This window comes from Sus scrofa, chromosome 15 (genome assembly GCF_000003025.6).
Source record: "Sus scrofa isolate TJ Tabasco breed Duroc chromosome 15, Sscrofa11.1, whole genome shotgun sequence".
NCBI lineage: Eukaryota > Metazoa > Chordata > Mammalia > Artiodactyla > Suidae > Sus > Sus scrofa.
Genome location: NC_010457.5, coordinates 81765811 through 81783508, shown reverse-complemented (window position 1 = coordinate 81783508; position 17698 = coordinate 81765811). Strand labels below are relative to the sequence as shown.

The 17698-nt window shown below is 37.7% G+C and overlaps 1 protein-coding gene across 5 annotated transcripts in view; it reads left to right on the top strand.

The window, feature by feature from the left end:
• Positions 1–17698, top strand: part of LNPK (protein lunapark) — an 84070-nt gene that overhangs the window by 22198 nt on the left and 44174 nt on the right. For all 5 annotated transcript variants that reach the window (XM_013984286.2, XM_005671972.3, XM_021074605.1 and 2 more), the window contains 2 exon segments: positions 2900–2958; positions 16246–16286. In XM_013984286.2, coding sequence (XP_013839740.1) covers positions 2900–2958; positions 16246–16286 — 100 coding nt within the window.

Genomic DNA, 17698 nt, shown 5'->3' with positions numbered 1-17698 from the left:
TTCTGATAAAAACCAAAAGAAGAATTTGTTGTCTTCAAAGTGAGATTAGTGAGTTTTATTTTGAAGTAAGGGAGTATATTTCCATTCTTTTAGTTTTTACACTTTGGAAATTACCCATACTTTCTTAAAAGTATCTATCTTATGAGAAAATTTGCTGACTTTGCACAGAATTTTAGTCATTATTTCTGCAATTCCTTCTCTTGTGTCCTCTGCTTTCTTTCCCTATACTTTTTTCCTATATCATTGCTCTTAACTTGCCACTTTTTCATTGGGTTTGCAGTGGGTAAATATTATTATGGGACTTTTCTACTGTTATATGATCCTTGAGAGTTATGAGCAGTATGTTTAATCTCTCTCATCTCCTTTCCCTTGATAAGGACAATGCTCAGTGTCTCTTTTTAGTGTCCAAATACCATGTGGGAACCTAGTGCTAGTAATTTTGGTGTTTACATATCACAAAAATAAATTATCACAATATAAAAAACAGGTATTGGAGTTCCCGTCGTGGCACAGTGGTTAATGAATCTGACTAGGAACCATGAGGTTGCAGGTTTGATCCCTGGCCTTGCTCAGTGGGTTAAGGATCCAGCGTTGCCGTGAGCTGTGGTGTAGGTCACAGACATGGCTCAGATCCTGCATTGCTGTGGCTTTGGTGTAGGTCGTCGGCTACAGCTCCAATTGACTCCTAGCCTGGGAACCTCCACATGCCGCAGGAGTGGCCCAAGAAATGGCAAAAAGAAAAGACAAACAAACAAACAAACAAAAACCAGGTATTAGTTATCTATTGGTGTGCAGCAAATTGCCCCAGGATTTAGTAGCTTAAAACAACAAATGTTTATTATCTCTCACAGTTCTTGAGGGGCAGGAATATGGCAGCAGCTTTGTTGAATGGTTCTGCCCTAGGGTGTTTTTTCTTTTCTTTCTTTCTTTTTTTTTTTTTTTTTTTTGCCTTTTCTAAGGCGGTTCCTGCGGCATATGGAGGTTCCCAGGCTAGGGGTCTAATCGGAGCTGTAGCTGCCAGCCTACGCCAGAGCCACAGCAACGAGGGATCCAAACCGCGTCTGCGACCTACACCACAGCTCACGGCAATGCCAGATCCTTAACCCACTGAGCAAAGCCAGGGATTGAACCCGCAACCTCATGGTTCCTAGTCAGATTCATTAACCACTGGGCCATGATGGGAACTCCAGGGTCTTTTTTCATATAGAAATTGCAGTGAAGCCACTGGCTGGGGTTACAGTTATCTCAAGACTTTAAGTCTGGAGAATTTACTTCTAAGCTCATACATGTAGTTGTCAGCAGGCCTCAACTCCTCGCTGGCTGTTTGTCAGAGACCTCTGTCCCTCACCAAATGGGCTTTTCTATAGTTACCTGAATGTCCTCATGTCATAGTGGCTGGCTTCTCTCAGGGCAAGTAATCCAAGAGAGAGAAAGATAGCAAGCACAAGAGGCCTGAGATGGAAGTTCAGTCTTTTATAACCTAATCTTGAAGTGACATCCTATTATTACTTCTATCATATGGACCAACACTGGTGAGAGAGGGCTACACAAAGCTGTAAATATCAGGAGATAGGGTTCATTGGTGATGACCTCCCAAGGATAAGGATGATTTCAGAGTGAAGAACTAATTTTCATTCTTATTATCTGAATTTATATTTAGATCAATGTTTTTTTTTAATGAAGGGCTAGATAACATTCGTATACTTATTTGCCATGTTCTATGGAGAAAGAAATTTTGCTTTAATTATATTGAATTTAAGAGATGACCTGGATCATTCTTTGGTTTTCTTTCTTTTTCTTTTTTGTCTTTTCAGGCCACACCCATGGCACATGGACGTTCCCAGGCTAGGGGTCAAATCCGAGGTGTAGTTGCTGGCCTACACCATAGCCACAGCAACGCCAGATCTGAGCTGTGTCTGCAACCTACACTACAGCTCATGGCAACGCCGGATCCTTAACCCACTGAGCAAGGCCAGGGATCGAACCTGCATCCTCATGGAAGCTAGTCGTATTCATTTACCACTGAGCCACAACAGGAACTTCTGATTTTCTTTTAATTCTTTTTATATTATTTGATGTCTTATTAATGCAAGGCCTAGAGAGTTATCCTGATAAAATCTTTGAAAGGAGAGGTTTAGCTAAATTTACTTAATCAATTATTTATTTGAAGATAAGATTTTAGTTTTTCTTCAGATAGTTTATCTTATTTAGTAGAGAAGATCCCTCTAATATTTAATAACAGGTACTGGATTAAATGCTCTGGATTATACGAATAATCGTGTTTTCCCCTAGCACATGCAAATAGATAAATTTTTGGAGTTGATGCCTATCTGGTAAGAAGGAATTTTATAATTTGTTTTTAATCTTTTGGGGGATTCATAGACCTCTTTGAGAATGATGAGGGCAGTGGGCTCCCCACTTGGCTCTTTCCAGTGCCTATGATGAAATGTACTTATGCACATAAAGGCAATTTTTCAATTCAGGGGGACCCTCAGGAGATCCATAGATTTTAGATTGAAAACTCCTCCTTTGAAAGCACAGATTCTGGTGGCTTCTGAAAAAAAGGAGTGCTTTTTGATTTTCAGAAAATCCGCTGTGGTACAAAGGAATGGGTAGTGTTTCTTCAGCACTGGCACGTAGGTTTGATCCCCGGCCAGACACAGTGGGTTAAGGATGCAGCTGTGGTGTAAGTCACAACAGCGGCTTGAATCTGATCTCTGGACCAGAAATTCCATATGCCATGGGGAGGCCAAAAAATAAAAAATAAAATAAAAAAAGAAGGGAAACAAGGTACCTAACTCTAATTGGAAATGTATGTATATTTGTTTTCATCTTATGTGGCTTCTATTTCATGTATCCTAATTCTGATTTTTGTTTCTGAATTTTGCTTCCTCTGTAGCATCTGGAGCATAAGAACAGTGCTTATTTTCTTCTTTTCCAAGAGAACAGAAAGAAATAGTAAGTTTAATTTCTAAGTTTTTATAAATACATTAAAAAAACCCATCTTTTGGTACATTGGTTTGTAATTGAATGATAGGTTATAAAGTGGTATATTGAAATGACAGTATGGTAAATGTTGAAGAGTTGTTTATTGTAAAGCATAAGAAAGGTTATGAATGATCAGTCTGGTTCTGTTTTTCATGTGTTATTTCCGTCTTGTCCATTTATAATTTTTTACACTAAACAATTCATTTCTTTAAATGAAGATAAATTATATTTATTAAATTATCTTCATGGAAATTGCGTTATAATGGAGTAAAATATAGTTAAACATCTTTTGATTTATTCTGTTAATTGCATCATCCTCTTCAGTCTCACAGCCCCTAGGCTGTTGTTTTTATTGAAATATGTAAATTATGAGAAAAACTCCTACTGGTTTTGTTCTGTATATGTACAGATTTTAAAGATACTCAGGTCTTAAAACTATGAGTTATAATTAACCAAAGATATGCACATTTCATTTTAAATGAACTTTACATGTGACTTTTTTCTTGTTTTAACTTTTTATTATAGAATATTTCAGACATCTGTAAAAGTAGATTGACTAGTATAATGAACTCATATTGCCTATCACATGGCCTAAACAGTCACCAGCTTGTCATCAATCTTACTTCATTTTTCCTCCACCCACTTCTTTATCTCTTATTTTGAAGTGTATCCCAGCTATATCTATCCAAAACATGCTTAAAATATATGTATATAAACATAATACATTATACCTCAAAATGAATTCTTAAAATTATACAATATTAAATATAAAAATAGGAGTTCCTGTTATGGCTCAGCAGAAACAAAACTGATTAGTATCCATGAGGACACAGTTCAATCTCTGGCCTCACTCGGCGTGTTAAGGATCTGGTGTTGCCATGAGCTGTGGTGTAGGTCGCAGATGTGGCTTGGATTTGGCATTGCTGGGGGTGTGGCATAGGCCAGCGGCTACAGCTCCTCTTCAATCCCTAGCCTGGGAACCTTCATATGCCTCAGGTGCGGCCCTAAAAAAGGATAAATAAATATAAAAATAATAAATTTCCAATTATCTTACAAATGTCATTTGCTTTAAAAAATATTTTGTTTGACTCAGGATCCAAGTAAGATTCACATAGATATATGACTTCCAGATTGCCTTTCTCACTTAGGACTTTTCTTTGACCCAGTAAGGTTCTGCAGTCCAGTCCATTGGCCATCCCTTGTAGATACTCATCACTCCTTTGGCCTGCTTTCCTATCCTACTTGTCTGGGAAACTGTGCCTTGTTTAAATACAGTTATATGCTTAATCCATGACTGCATCAGGAAAGCTAAATTTTTTAGAGGAAATTCATATAACATGATGACTAGACTCACTTTAAATCAATGATTGCAAATATCAAATGTACATTCAACACTGCTATATAATCCTATTTTATAGTTACCTAGTAAATTCAACTTTTTCCTTTATGAGAGCATTATTTGACATTCTCCTGAAATCACTAATACCTGCTGCTGTACCAAAACCCCAAAACCAAACCAAAATAAAACCAACCAACCAAATAAAAATTTGGAAGCCACAGATAAAGGAAACTTCATAAAATCTATCTGGCCCTTCTCACCTGGTAGTCTCACTCTATGAAGAAAAGAGATGTAAAACAGATGAGAGCTATCTTTTTTTTTTTTGACATTTCTTGCGCCGCTCCCACGGCATATGGAGGTTCCCAGGCTAGGGGTCGAATCGGAGCTGTAGCCACCAGCCTAAGCCAGAGCCACAGCAACGCAGGATCCGAGCCGCGTCTGCAACCTACACCACAGCTCACGGCAACGCTGGATTGTTAACCCACTGAGCAAGGGCAGGGATTGAACCCGCAACCTCATGGTTCCTAGTCAGATTCGTTAACCACTGCGCCACGACGGGAACTCCTCTTTACTGCCTAATACATAAAGTTAACTCCATCTGTTACTCAGTATGTTGTCATCTATCATGGTAATTTGGACGACTGACCTGATCCTATTTATGGGCAAGCCTTCCGTTGATACTCTGGATTCTGGATACTCTGGCCATCTCATGAATTTTGCTCTTGTTATTATCCCTACCTGCATCTCTTCTGCATTATCTGTTTGTATTGCATTGTTTATACTGGCATATAATCCTGCCTCAGTACACTCATCTGGGGGAAAAACCCTATCCTGACTCCATATTCTCTTTAATTTACAATGCATTTCTCTCTCCCCTTCAAAGTTCTCTCATCTTTACCTCCAAAATTATCTTGATTATAACCATTTATAACTTTCTTTACTACTACTACAATTCTAATTCTAATCATCATCTCTTTCTTGCACTACTGTAGTGGCTTCCTAACTAGTCTGTTTTTATTGTACATATCAGGTATTGTATCTTTTCTATTTAAATTCCTCTAGTGGCATACTCATGTAAAAACAAGAAAAAATTGGACTTTGGCTGTTTCATGTTTAGGGCACAGTGGAGTATGGATTATTATGCAATGATGTCATAAATATACTAAAAGAATACAAATACACATTGACATTTTCATGCTAAGTACTCATCATGATATTCTCAATGCACAGAAAAGCAACAGTTGAAAAATTAGAACATTTAAAATGGATTTCTCATAGCAGAATTTCTTTATAAAATAAGAAGTGAAAATGAAGCTTTAAAGTTTCTGAGTGGCTTATTTGCGAAGCAAAGAAAGCCATTTAGCAATGATTAATAAATTGTGTAATTGCCACAGCTGAAGAAAAGTGCTTAGACAAAATATTTGCTTGGCAAGGAGCCTTTTTGGCAAGAATAATTGCTTGAAGAATTAAGAACATAAGCAACAGAGTTAATTTAAAAACAAGTCATGAGAGGCGGAGCAAGATGGCAGAGGAGTAAGAGGTCAAGCTCACCTTCTTCCACAAACACATCAAAAAAATACATCTACATGTAGAACGACTTGCACAGAACAGTGAATGCTGGCAGAAGAACTTAAACCTCCAAAAAGGGCCGAAACTCTTGACATAACTGGGTGGAACAAAAGAAAAAAAGAGAGAGAAAAGGAATCAGGATGAAACTAGCATTCCCGAGAGGGAGCTGTGAAGGTGAAAAGGAACCCACATCGTGGGAAGCCACCCAACTGACGGAAAGATCAGCTGCGTCGGTGGGACCTCAAAGTCACTGAGAAAAGTGCAGCAGCTGGACTGAGAACAGTAAAAGAGTGAGAGCCTCATAGATCATCTGAAGCACCGGCCTGGGCACCACAGGCTGAGACGCTCGGGCAGGGGCTGGGCTCTGAGCGCTGAGACTCAGGCTCTGGAGGTCAGTCCTGGGGAGAGGACTGGGGCTGGCTGTGTGGGGACAGCCTAAGGGGCTAAGGAGCAGTGTGCCATGGGTGGGGGAATGGTATGCCATGGGCTGGGGAGTGGAACACCACAGCAGAGGGAACACCAGAGAAGGTCCAGATCCGCAGGAGAGGCAGGGTGCCATTCTTGGAGAGGGCAAGGGGAGGAGGGGTGGACCACCATAGGAAACTCCCTGCACCAGAGCATGCGCATGCCCGTGGGCTTAGAGGGTGGGGCAGCTCTGGCGCAGGCTATGGGGTGGCGAGAAGCCTCTTGCTCGTTTAGGGGAGACTGGGCACTTCTTGTGCAGGCTACTGGTGGCCAGGCACCTCTTGTGTGGGCTAAGAGCATCAGGGGGCTAAGTGTGATGTGATGTCTTTTGCACGATCTACAGGTGGCAGGGACAGACTGCGGTGGTCATCTCAGAGGCCAGAGGGAGGCGTGGCTTGCCACCACTGGGGTCCTGTGAGTGGGCTCCCCCTGTAACCCCAGTCACCTCAGGGGTTGGCAAAAAAGAATAAAAGGGGGCATTGCAACCAAGCAGCATAAGCTGTTGCTCTCACTCCCCTGGGAACACACCCGCCCTGCAACTGCCACTGCCAAATGCTCTGGGCAGCGCCCAGACACTTGGTCACTGTCCTTTCCTAAGACTCTACAACTAGGAGCATCTGGTACAGCACCTCCTGCTTGGGCTAAGTGGGACAGGGTGCTTCTTGCATGGTCTGCAGGAAGTGGGGGCAAACCGCCACAGTTATCCCTGATTTCAGAGGTGGATGTGGTCCACTGCCGTTGGAGATACTGGAACAAAAATCACTTGCAGCCCCATTCACTTCAAGGGCACCACAGAGGAGGGCATTATGACCGAACACCACCTGTTGGTGCTCTCGCACCCCTAGGACTACACTCGCCCTGCTGCTGCCACTGCCAAATGTTCCAGGCAGTACCCACACACCTGATCTCTGTCACTTCCCAGGATCTGCAACTAGGAGCAACCTGTACAGCACCTCCTATGTGAGCTAAGTGAGACAGGTTGCTTCATGCATGGTCTACACATGGTGGGGGCAAACTACTGCAGTTATCGCTGACTCTAGAGACGGTCATGGCCTGCTCCCAATAGGGGTCCCTGAACAGGCACCACCTGCAGTTCCAACACCTCAGAGGAGGGCATTGCAATAGAACACAAGTTGTTGTTGCTCTCACTCTCCTGGGAACTCATGCACCCTGCTGCTGCTACTGCCAAATGATCTGGTCACATTGAAGATCTGCCTGGAGGTTTTACCATTTCCCAGGGCCCTGCAACTACAAGTACCCTGTGCCACCTTCCTGCAGATCCTTGCTTCTGTTGAGAGCCCAACAACCAGGCATTGACTGCTGGCCCTGCCTATTGCCCCCTTCACTCTGAAACGAGCATCCTGGGAATAACAGCCTGCTCACACTTAAGAAAGAGACAGCAAATATTCAAACTCCCACACCACAAATAAATAAATAGTAACCCCCCCAAAAAATACAAAGGGGTATTCTTGCATAGAAGTAGCCTTACAAGACTACAGTTTGGCTTCCCTAAATTCACAGAAAAAGAAAAACACAAGATAAAGAAGCTCAGAAACCATTCCCAGTTAAAGGAACAGGAGAATTCACCTAAAGCAGTCAACAATGAAACAGACCTCTGCAGTCTGACAGACATTTAGTTCAAAAGGGAGACAGTGCAAATACTGAAGGAATTAAGAGGGTATGAACAATAATGCAGATTCCTTTAGAAAGGAACTAGAAAATATAAGGAGGAGCCAAGAAAAACTAGAGAATTCATTTTTGCAGAGATACAAACTGAGCTAAAGGCAATAAAGAGTAGAATGAATAATGCAGAGGAATGAACTAGTGATGTGGAAGATAAAATAATGGAAATCACCCAATCAGAACAGCAGACAGAAAACCAAATGAAAAAACGTGAAAGCAATGTAAGAGACCTGTGGGATAATATAGAGCAGGCCAATCTGCGTATAATAGGAATTCCAGAACAAGAAGAAAAAGAAAAGGGGATTGAAAATATATTTGAAGAAATTATGGCTGAAAAATTTCCAAATCTAAAGGATACTGATATCAAGATACAGAAAGCACAGAGGGCCCCAAACAAGTTGAACCCAAACAGGCCCACACCAAGATATATTATAATAAAAATGGCAAAAGTTGAATGTAAAGAGAGGCTTCTAAAGGCAGCAAGAGAAAAGCAAAGCATTAATGATAAGGGAACCTCCATAAGGCTATCAGCTGATTTCTCTACAGAAACGCTACAGGCCGGAAGGGAGTGCCAAGATATATTTAAAGTGCTGAAAGGAAAAAAATTTGCAACCTAGAATACCTATCCAGCAAGAATATCATTTGAAATAGAAGGGGGAATAAAGAATTTCTCCAGCAAACAAACAAAAGCTAAAAGAGTACAGCAATAATAAACCCATTCTAAAAGAAATACTGAAAGAGCTTCTCTAAATTAAAAAAAAAAAAAAGAAAACAGAAAAAAAGAATTAGGATGGAGGAAACCACAATTGGAAAGCAGTCACTTAAATAAGCCAACATACAGATCTAAACATGAAGATGTTAAAAAAAATACATCAAAATCATACAGTGTGGGGAAGGAAAGTAAGAAAATATAGATTCTTTTTTAATTTTAATGATGTGTTTGAGCCTATATGACTATCAGGCAAAAGCAAGCAGATATAGGAAGGGGTTAACATATTTAAAAAACAGGGCAACCACAAATCAAAACCAAACATTACATTCACCAAAACTGAAAAGTTCTCAAGCATAAAATAAATGGAAACCATCCAACCAAAAAAAGAAAAAAGAAAAGTAGAAAAGGGAAACATAGAATCAACTGGAAAACAAGGTTTAAAATAGCTATAAATACATACCTATCAATAATCATCTTAAATGTCAATGGACTGAATGCTCCAATCAAAATACACAGAGTGGCAGATTGGATAAAAAAGCAAAAAAGCTTCAAACTGCTGTCTATAAGAAACTCACCTTAGAGCAAAGGACACATAAATTGAAAGTGGGGGGATGGGAAAAGGTATTTCATGCCAATGGAAAAGACAGGAAAGTAGGACTTGCAATCCTCATCTCAGACAAAATAGACTCTAAAACAAAGGCCATAAAGAAAGACAAAGAAGGACACTATGTAATGGTTAAAGGATCCACTCAAGAAGATGATATTACAATCGTCAATATATATGCCCCTGATATAGGAGCACCCAGATACCTCCAACAAATGCTAACAGACATAAAAGGAGAAGTTGATGGGAATACAATCATAGAAATTGATGGGAGTACACTCATATCAATGGACAGATCCTCTATACAGAAAATAAGGCAACAGAGATCCTAAAGGACACAATAGAAAAGTTAGACTTAATATGACATTTTCAAGACATTACATCCAAAAAACTCAGAATATATATTCTTCTCAAGTGCACATGGAACATTCTCAAGAATTGATCACATACTGGGGCATAAAGCTAACCTCAGCAAATTTAAGTATATGGAAATTATTTCAAGTATCTTCTCTGACCACAATGGCATGAAACGAGAAATCAACCACAGGAAAAGAAATGAGAAAAAACTAACTACATGGAGACTAAACAACATGCTAGTAAAAAACCAATGGGTCAATGAGGAAATCAAGAAGGAAATTAAAAAATAACTCAAGACAAATGATAATGAAGACACAACCAGTCGAAAGCAGTGCTCAGAGGGAAATTCATTTCCTCAAAAAGGAAGAAAAACCTCAAATTGACAACTTAACCCACTACCTAAATTAATTAGAAAAGAAGAACAAACAAAACCTAAGGTCAGCAGAAGGAAGGAACTCATAAAGATCGAAGAGGACATCAGTAAAATAGAGATTAAAAAAACAATAGAAAAAATCAATAAAACCAAGAGCTGGTTCTTTGAAAAGGTAAACAAAATTGACAAACCTCTGGCTAGACTCACCAAGAAGAGGAGAGAAAAAAACCAAATAAAATAAATGAAAAAGAAGTCACAACTGATACTGTAGGAATACAAAAAACCATGAGAGAATACTGTGAACAATTGTATGCCAACAAATTTGACAGCCTAGAAGAAATGGACAACTTCCTAGAGACTTACAGCCTGCCAAAACTGAATCAAAAAGAAACAGATCAACTGAACAGACCAATCACTAGAAATGAGTATGTCATAAAAACACTCCCTACAAATAAAAGTCCAGGACCAGATGGCTTCACAGATGAATTCAACCAAACATACAAAGAGGAACTTATACCCATCCTCCTTAAACTTTTTCAAAAGGTTGAAGAAGGAACACTCCCAAAGACATTCTATGACACCACCATCACCCTAATTCCAAAACCAGACAAAGATACCACCAAAAAACACTATAGGCCAATATCTTTGATGAATATTTGGTGAATATAGGTGAAAAAATTCTCAACAAAATCTTAGGAAACCGAATCCAACAACATATAAAAAAGATCATACACCACGACCAGGTGGGATTCATCCCAGGTTAACAAGTATGGTTCAACGTATGCAAATCAATCAACGTCATACACTACATTAACAGAAGAAAAGTCAAAAACCACATGATCATCTGAATAGACGTAGAGAAAGCATTTGACAAAGTATAACATCTATTAATGATCAAATGTCTTACCAAAGTGTGTATAGAAGGAACATAACCTTAACATAATCAAAGCCATTTATGACAAACCTACAGCAAATATAATACTTAATGGAGAAAAGCTGAAAGCTTTCCCACTAAAATCTGGAACAAGACAATTATGCCCACTCTCACCACTGTTATTCAACATAGTACTGGAAGTCCTAGCCACAGCAATCAGACAAACAAAAGAAATAAAAGGCATCCAAATAGGAAGAGAAGAGGTAAAACTGTCACTGTATACAGATGACATGATACTATATACAGAAAACCCTAAGGACTTAACCCAAAAACTGCTCTAACTGATCAACAAATTTGGCAAAGGAGCAGGATACAAGATCAACGTTCAGAAATTGGTCACATTTCTGTATACTAACAATGAAGTATTAGAAAATGAATACAAAAAAACAATACCTTTTAAAATTGCACCCCAAAAAATCAAATACCTGGGAATATACCTGACCAAGGAGGTAAAGGCCTTATATGCTGAGAACTATAAAACATAATCAAGGAAATTAAAGAAGATACAAAGAAATGGAAAGATATTCCATGCTTCTGGGTTGGAAAAATTAACATTGTAAAAATGGCCATAGTACCCAAAGCAATCTATAGATTCAATGCAATCTCTATCAAATTACTCGTGACATTTGTCATAGAACTAGAACAAACAATCCAAACATTTATATGGAACCACAAAAGACCCAGAATTGCCAAAGCAATTCTGAGGAACAAAAACCAAGCAGGAGGCATAACTCTCAGACTTCAGACAATATTACAAAGCCACAGTTATCAAGACAGTGTGGTACTGGTACCAAAACAGACAAACAGACCAATGGAACAGAATAGAAAACACAGAAATAAAACCAGACACCTATGGTAATTAATCATTGACAAAGGAGGTAAGAACATAAAATGGGAAAAAGACAGTCTTTTCAGCAAGTATTGCTGGGAAACCTGGACAGCTGCATGCAAAGCAATGAAACTAGAACACACCCTCACACCATGCATAAAAATAAACTCAAAATGGCTGAAAGACTTAAATATACGACGGGACACCATCAAACTCCTGGAAGAGAACATAGGCAAAACATTCTCTGACATCAACCTTATGAATATTTTCTCAGGTCAGTCTCCCAAAGCAACAGAAATAAAAGCAAAAATAAACCAATGGGACCTAATCAAACTGACAAGCTTTTGCACAGCAAAGGAAACCAAAAAGAAAACAAAAAGACAACTTACAGAATGGGAGAAAATACTTTCAAATGATGCAACTGGCAAGGGCTTAATCTCTAAAATATGCAAACAACTCATAACTCAACAGCAAAAAAGCCAACAACCCAATTGAAAAATGGGCAAAAGATCTGAATAAACATTTCTTCAAGGAAGATACACGGATGGCCAAGAAGCACATGAAAAAATGCTCAACATCACTGATTATTGGAGAAATGCAAATCAAAACTACCATGAGATACCCCCTCCCACCAGTCAGAATGGCCATCATTAATAAGTCCACAAATAACAAATGCTGGAGGGGGTGTGGAGAAAAGGGAACCCTCCTGCACTGTTGGTGGAATATAAGCTGGTACAACCACTATGGAGATCAGTATGAAGATACTTTAGAGATCTATACATAGAACTACCATGTGACCCAGCAATCCCACTCTTGGGCATATATCCGGACAAAACTTTCCTTAAAAAAGACACATGCACCCTTATGTTCATTGCAGCACTATTCACAATAGCCAGGACATGGAAACAACCCAAATGTCCATCAACAGATGATTGGATTCGGAAGAGGTGGTATATATACACAATGGAATACTACTCAGTCATAAAAAAGAACAAAATAATGCCATTTGCAGTAACATGGATGGAACTAGAGACTCTCATTCTGAGTGAAGTAAGTCAGAAAGAGAAAGACAAATGCCATGTGATATCACTTACACCTGGAATCTAATATATGGCACAAATGAACCTTTCCACAGAAAAGAAACTCATGGACTTGGAGAATAGACTTGTGGTTGCCAAGGCGGGGGGGAGGGAGTGGGGTGGATTGGGAATTTGGGCTTAATAGATGCAAACTATTGCCTTTGGAATGGATTAGCAATGAGATCCTGCTGTGTAACCCTGAGAACTATGTCTAGTCACTTATGACGGAACATGATAATGTGAGGAAATAGAATGTATACATGTATGTGCAACTATGCTGTACAGTAGATAAAAAAATTGTATTGGGGAAATAACAAAAAAATAAAATCAGGAGTTCCCATCGTGGCGCAGTGATTAACAAATCCTACTAGGAACCATGAGGTTGTGTGTTCGATCCCTGGCCTTGCTTAGTGGTTTGAGGATCCGGCTTGCTGTGAGCTGTGGTGTAGGTCGCAGACGCAGCTCAGATCCTGCATTGCTGTGTGGTATAGGCCGGCCGCTATAGCTCCAATTAGACCCCTAGCCTGGGAACCTCCATATGCCATGGGAGCGACTCTAGAAAAGGCAAAAAGACAAAGAAAAAAAAGACAAAACACTGTATAATTCTACTTATATGGGGTACTCAGTGTAGTCAAACTCATAGAGACAGAAAAATCAAAGTCAACTGAAAAAAATTAAAAAGACTCAGAAAAAAAAATCATGATTTCAGGTGATTGTCATTGGTTCTTGATGAGTTGCCAGATATTACTGATACATTCCAATTATAGTTTATTTAAGGGGTCAATACTGAACTTGAAGTGACTGAAGAATTACCCTCTGTGAACAGTTTTGTAGAACACTCTGAGAGAATATTTTTAAAGAAATTGAATAAACACTAATTCAGTAAAACCTGAAGTGGAATCTGCTAAGATGTATTTATAGCTATTGGTGGTAAAAATATGTGTGAAGCAGGAAAAGGCTTAATTGGATTGATTTACAAAGCTCATGAAATTGTTAGGTGTTTACATTCTGTGGTTATCCACTGTTATTCAACAGCAGGTACTTGCAGAACATATTTGAACCTATCATGTGTTATTGAACTAGTAGTGTCAATGGGGAACTTCATTTGCTCTCATGAACTTAATCATCATCAGTTATGTGAACTTTTATCAGAAATATAAGCTGAGTATCTTGACCCACACAGCAATTGGATGGAGTAGTGGTAGCAGTGTAATTTATTGATGTTTTGAGCTCAGGGGCCAGATTGAAATATTTCTGAATGAGAAGAACCAACTTCAATCACTGTGATTGAACTGGCTTTGAAAATTAAATGTTTTTGCTGCAGACTTGATGTAATGAATTCAACCTAAGATCACAAGACAAAACAGTCCTTATATGTAAAACCAATACTGCTGTAAAGTGATTTAGAAAACAAATAGCATTGTGATGACAAAAAGTAACTCTTTTTTTTGGCTGTGCTGGCAGCACCCAGAAGTTCCTAGGCCAGGGATTGAACCAGCGCCACAGAAGTGACCCCGAGCCACTGCAGTGACAGCACTGGATCCTTAAGCCGCTGCACCCCACGGGAACTTTAAAAAGTAATGTTAAAAAAATGCTCTGAAAAGTTAGGAAGCAAGATCTTCATTCCCACACAGATTTGCCGCAGATACATTATCTGAGCACAAACTACAGTTCCAGCAGTATTTTTTAGACCTCATGCAAGTAAAAAGGGAATTTCCATATTTCAAAATTCATTTAACTGGAGGTGATTAATTTGCAATGACATGACAAAAGGCAGATATTAAGAGAAGAATCCAAAGATTTTTATACATACCTTTTACACAATGAATATGCTCAGTTAAAATCATGTATTGTATATTGATTTCAATATTCAGCAGCACCTATCTGTGGGAAAAAAACATTTTCAAAAATATAATGTGTGAAATCTTATTACAGATGAATTAACAGGTTAACATTTTGCAAACAATTTTGATGATAGGGAACACTATTTGAATCTCAAGTGAAATGTCATCCCTCACCCCAAGGAAGATCATTCCATTCTTTTAATTGGTAGACCTATATTACAAAAAATTGAACTCAATTAATAGTGTATTTGAATTTTATCAATAAAGTTTTATGGAAATTTGTTGACTCTTTTGCTTTAAAAGTACAGACTCAATTTTTGTCTTTTGGCCCATAAAGCCTAAAATATTTACTGTTTGGCTCTTTTACAGAAAAAGTTTGCTGATCTCTGCACTAAAGGATAGCTATTTGGCTTGGTCTTATCCAACTTCTCTTTAAAAATGTCTGCAGACTTTTTTCTTTCTTTCAGTAATAAGTCTGAAATTACAGACGTTAAGTTACAGACTAAATACATTTTAGAAAAAATGTAGTTAAATCTTCTTTTTATAAGTTTGTATATTTTTGGATTTTTACATAAATAATATGCTTTGAATTGGGTATTCAGATGTTTGCTACTCCAGAGCTTTAATGAAGAGATAATTTTATTTATAAAATTTAATTAAATATTAATTTAATTAAATATTTAATTAAATATTAATTTAATTAATATTAATAGGACTTAATTATTTAAGTCCTATTTGGTAAAATGTTTAAATCAAGCTGTGAGTCTTTCTTCTTTCCACCTGGAATAGTATTCCTATTTATAATAGTTAAATATTTCTAAAGAAAAATTAGAAACCTAAAATAAATTTGTAAAGCAGATATGGGCATTCATAAATCTTAGCCTTTGAAGTGATTCTTCATGTCCCACCAGTGCAGCCTAACAAAGCAGGCAAATCTTGGAAAAGTTTGAAAAGTAGTTAGTATTCTTTTCCCTTCCAAGTCTCTCCTCAGGTATAATATAATAGATTTTCAAAGGTTTCCTTTATTAGTGGTCAATATCTTGGAAGTTGGATAACTTAATAAAATACTTCTTTCCTTATAAACAAAGTACAACATTTTTATTACCAATGTATAAAAAGATTTGGTTTTAATTTTATAAATTAATGTGGGTGGGATGTTGAAAGGAAGGAGAAAGAATAAAACTATTTCTGAAAACATTTAAAAATATATCTTTTTAAATTTGGAAAGCTATTTTAATCTATTTAGAGTCCATTTTTTCCTCTACTGAGCTTGTAATATATAGGCAAATATATGAAATATATATTCGTAAAGATTTAGATAACTTTTGTCTGTACTCATCAGTGAGAAATCCTAAAATGAGGATGTTTTCTTGGCCCTGCTTAATTAACGTCCATCATTCAACATTTTTTTTTCTTGTATCTAAGTATTTTAATATCTGATTTATTTTGGTTTAAATCTTGTTTTCTAGATGAAGCATTGGATGATTTAAAATCCCAGAAGAAAAAAATAGTAAGTTAATTTTTATTTAAAGTTAATTTATATAAAACTAATAAATTAAGAACTGAATAATGTTTATATGTTCTAAGTAATGACTCTTCAAGGAACAAGTGTGTTTTTAGATAGCAATTTAATGGTTAAGTTAAATTATGAATATTTTTGCTAGTTAATAATGATTGACAAGAAGATGGACTTTTGAGATTCTGAGAGTACATCAGCTATAAGCTAAGAAGTAAGTAAATGAATAATTATATTGGAGGACTACCTGAGTCCGAGGGGTAAGAAGGTGGTTATCCAGATTGATTATTAGGACCAGAAAAGGACCAAACATCATGTGTCAGTTCTTAGATTTTCTTGACATGATAAAGCTAGGAGAGAGGGAATCAAAATTGGTTGTAAAAGACAAATTTAACATAAAAAAAAAAAAAAAGACCAAAGAAAGGGAGAGAGGAGAGAGAGAATATTTTTTCTTTGGTTTCTTCCATTTTCTGTCAGCAATTCTGATCACATGGGCATCTATTGTAGGGCCAGTTAAGTGCATCCTTCAGATGTGTTGGAGAACGAAAGGCCAAAACTAAGAGAGGGAAAAGGGCTCTAGATATTTAGAAGTTGATATGTAATAATTTTTAATAAGTAAGTTAAGTTTGACTTTAATTTACTTATACTTTTTTCATATAATTATTTTTGAAGTATAAAAATGATAATCGATGGTAGTATCATGTTATATGGAAACTTATTTAATGAAATTCAGTCAGATGCAAAATCAATTCAGTGTATTTTAGTTTAACCTGTAATAAGTAACAATTATGTCAGGAACTAATAAAAATTATTAAGGTTGAGATTAATGTTAGAAGTCGTTCTGTGAATTGGTAAGAAAAGGCATTGGGGAGTTCCCGTCGTGGCGCAGTGGTTAACGAATCCGACTAGGAACCATGAGGTTGCGGGTTTGGTCCCTGCCCTTGCTCAGTGGGTTAACGATCCGGCGTTGCCGTGAGCTGTGGTGTAGGTTGCAGACGCGGCTCGGATCCCGCGTTGCTGTGGCTCTGGCGTAGGCCGGTAGCTGCAGCTCCGATTGGACCCCTAGCCTGGGAACCTCCATATGCCGCAGGAGCGGCCCAAGAAATAGCAAAAAAAAAGACAAAAAAAAAAAAAAAAAAGAAAGAAAAGGCATTGGTCTTGAGGGATTTACGTACCTTAAAAAATAAAGAAACTTTATTTTTTTTCATTTTTAAAGGTTTTATTGTAGTTGATTTACAATGATGTGATAAGAAACTTTAATTCTGAAAGGATTCCTTGTATTTTTTGTTTGATGCCTTGGCAAAATTGCATTGACATTTTTTGATGGTCCTAAATAGAAGTATTCCCAATATATCTTGCTTTATTTCTGGAATTCTGCAAATTATGGTACAGCCAGAAATTCAAAA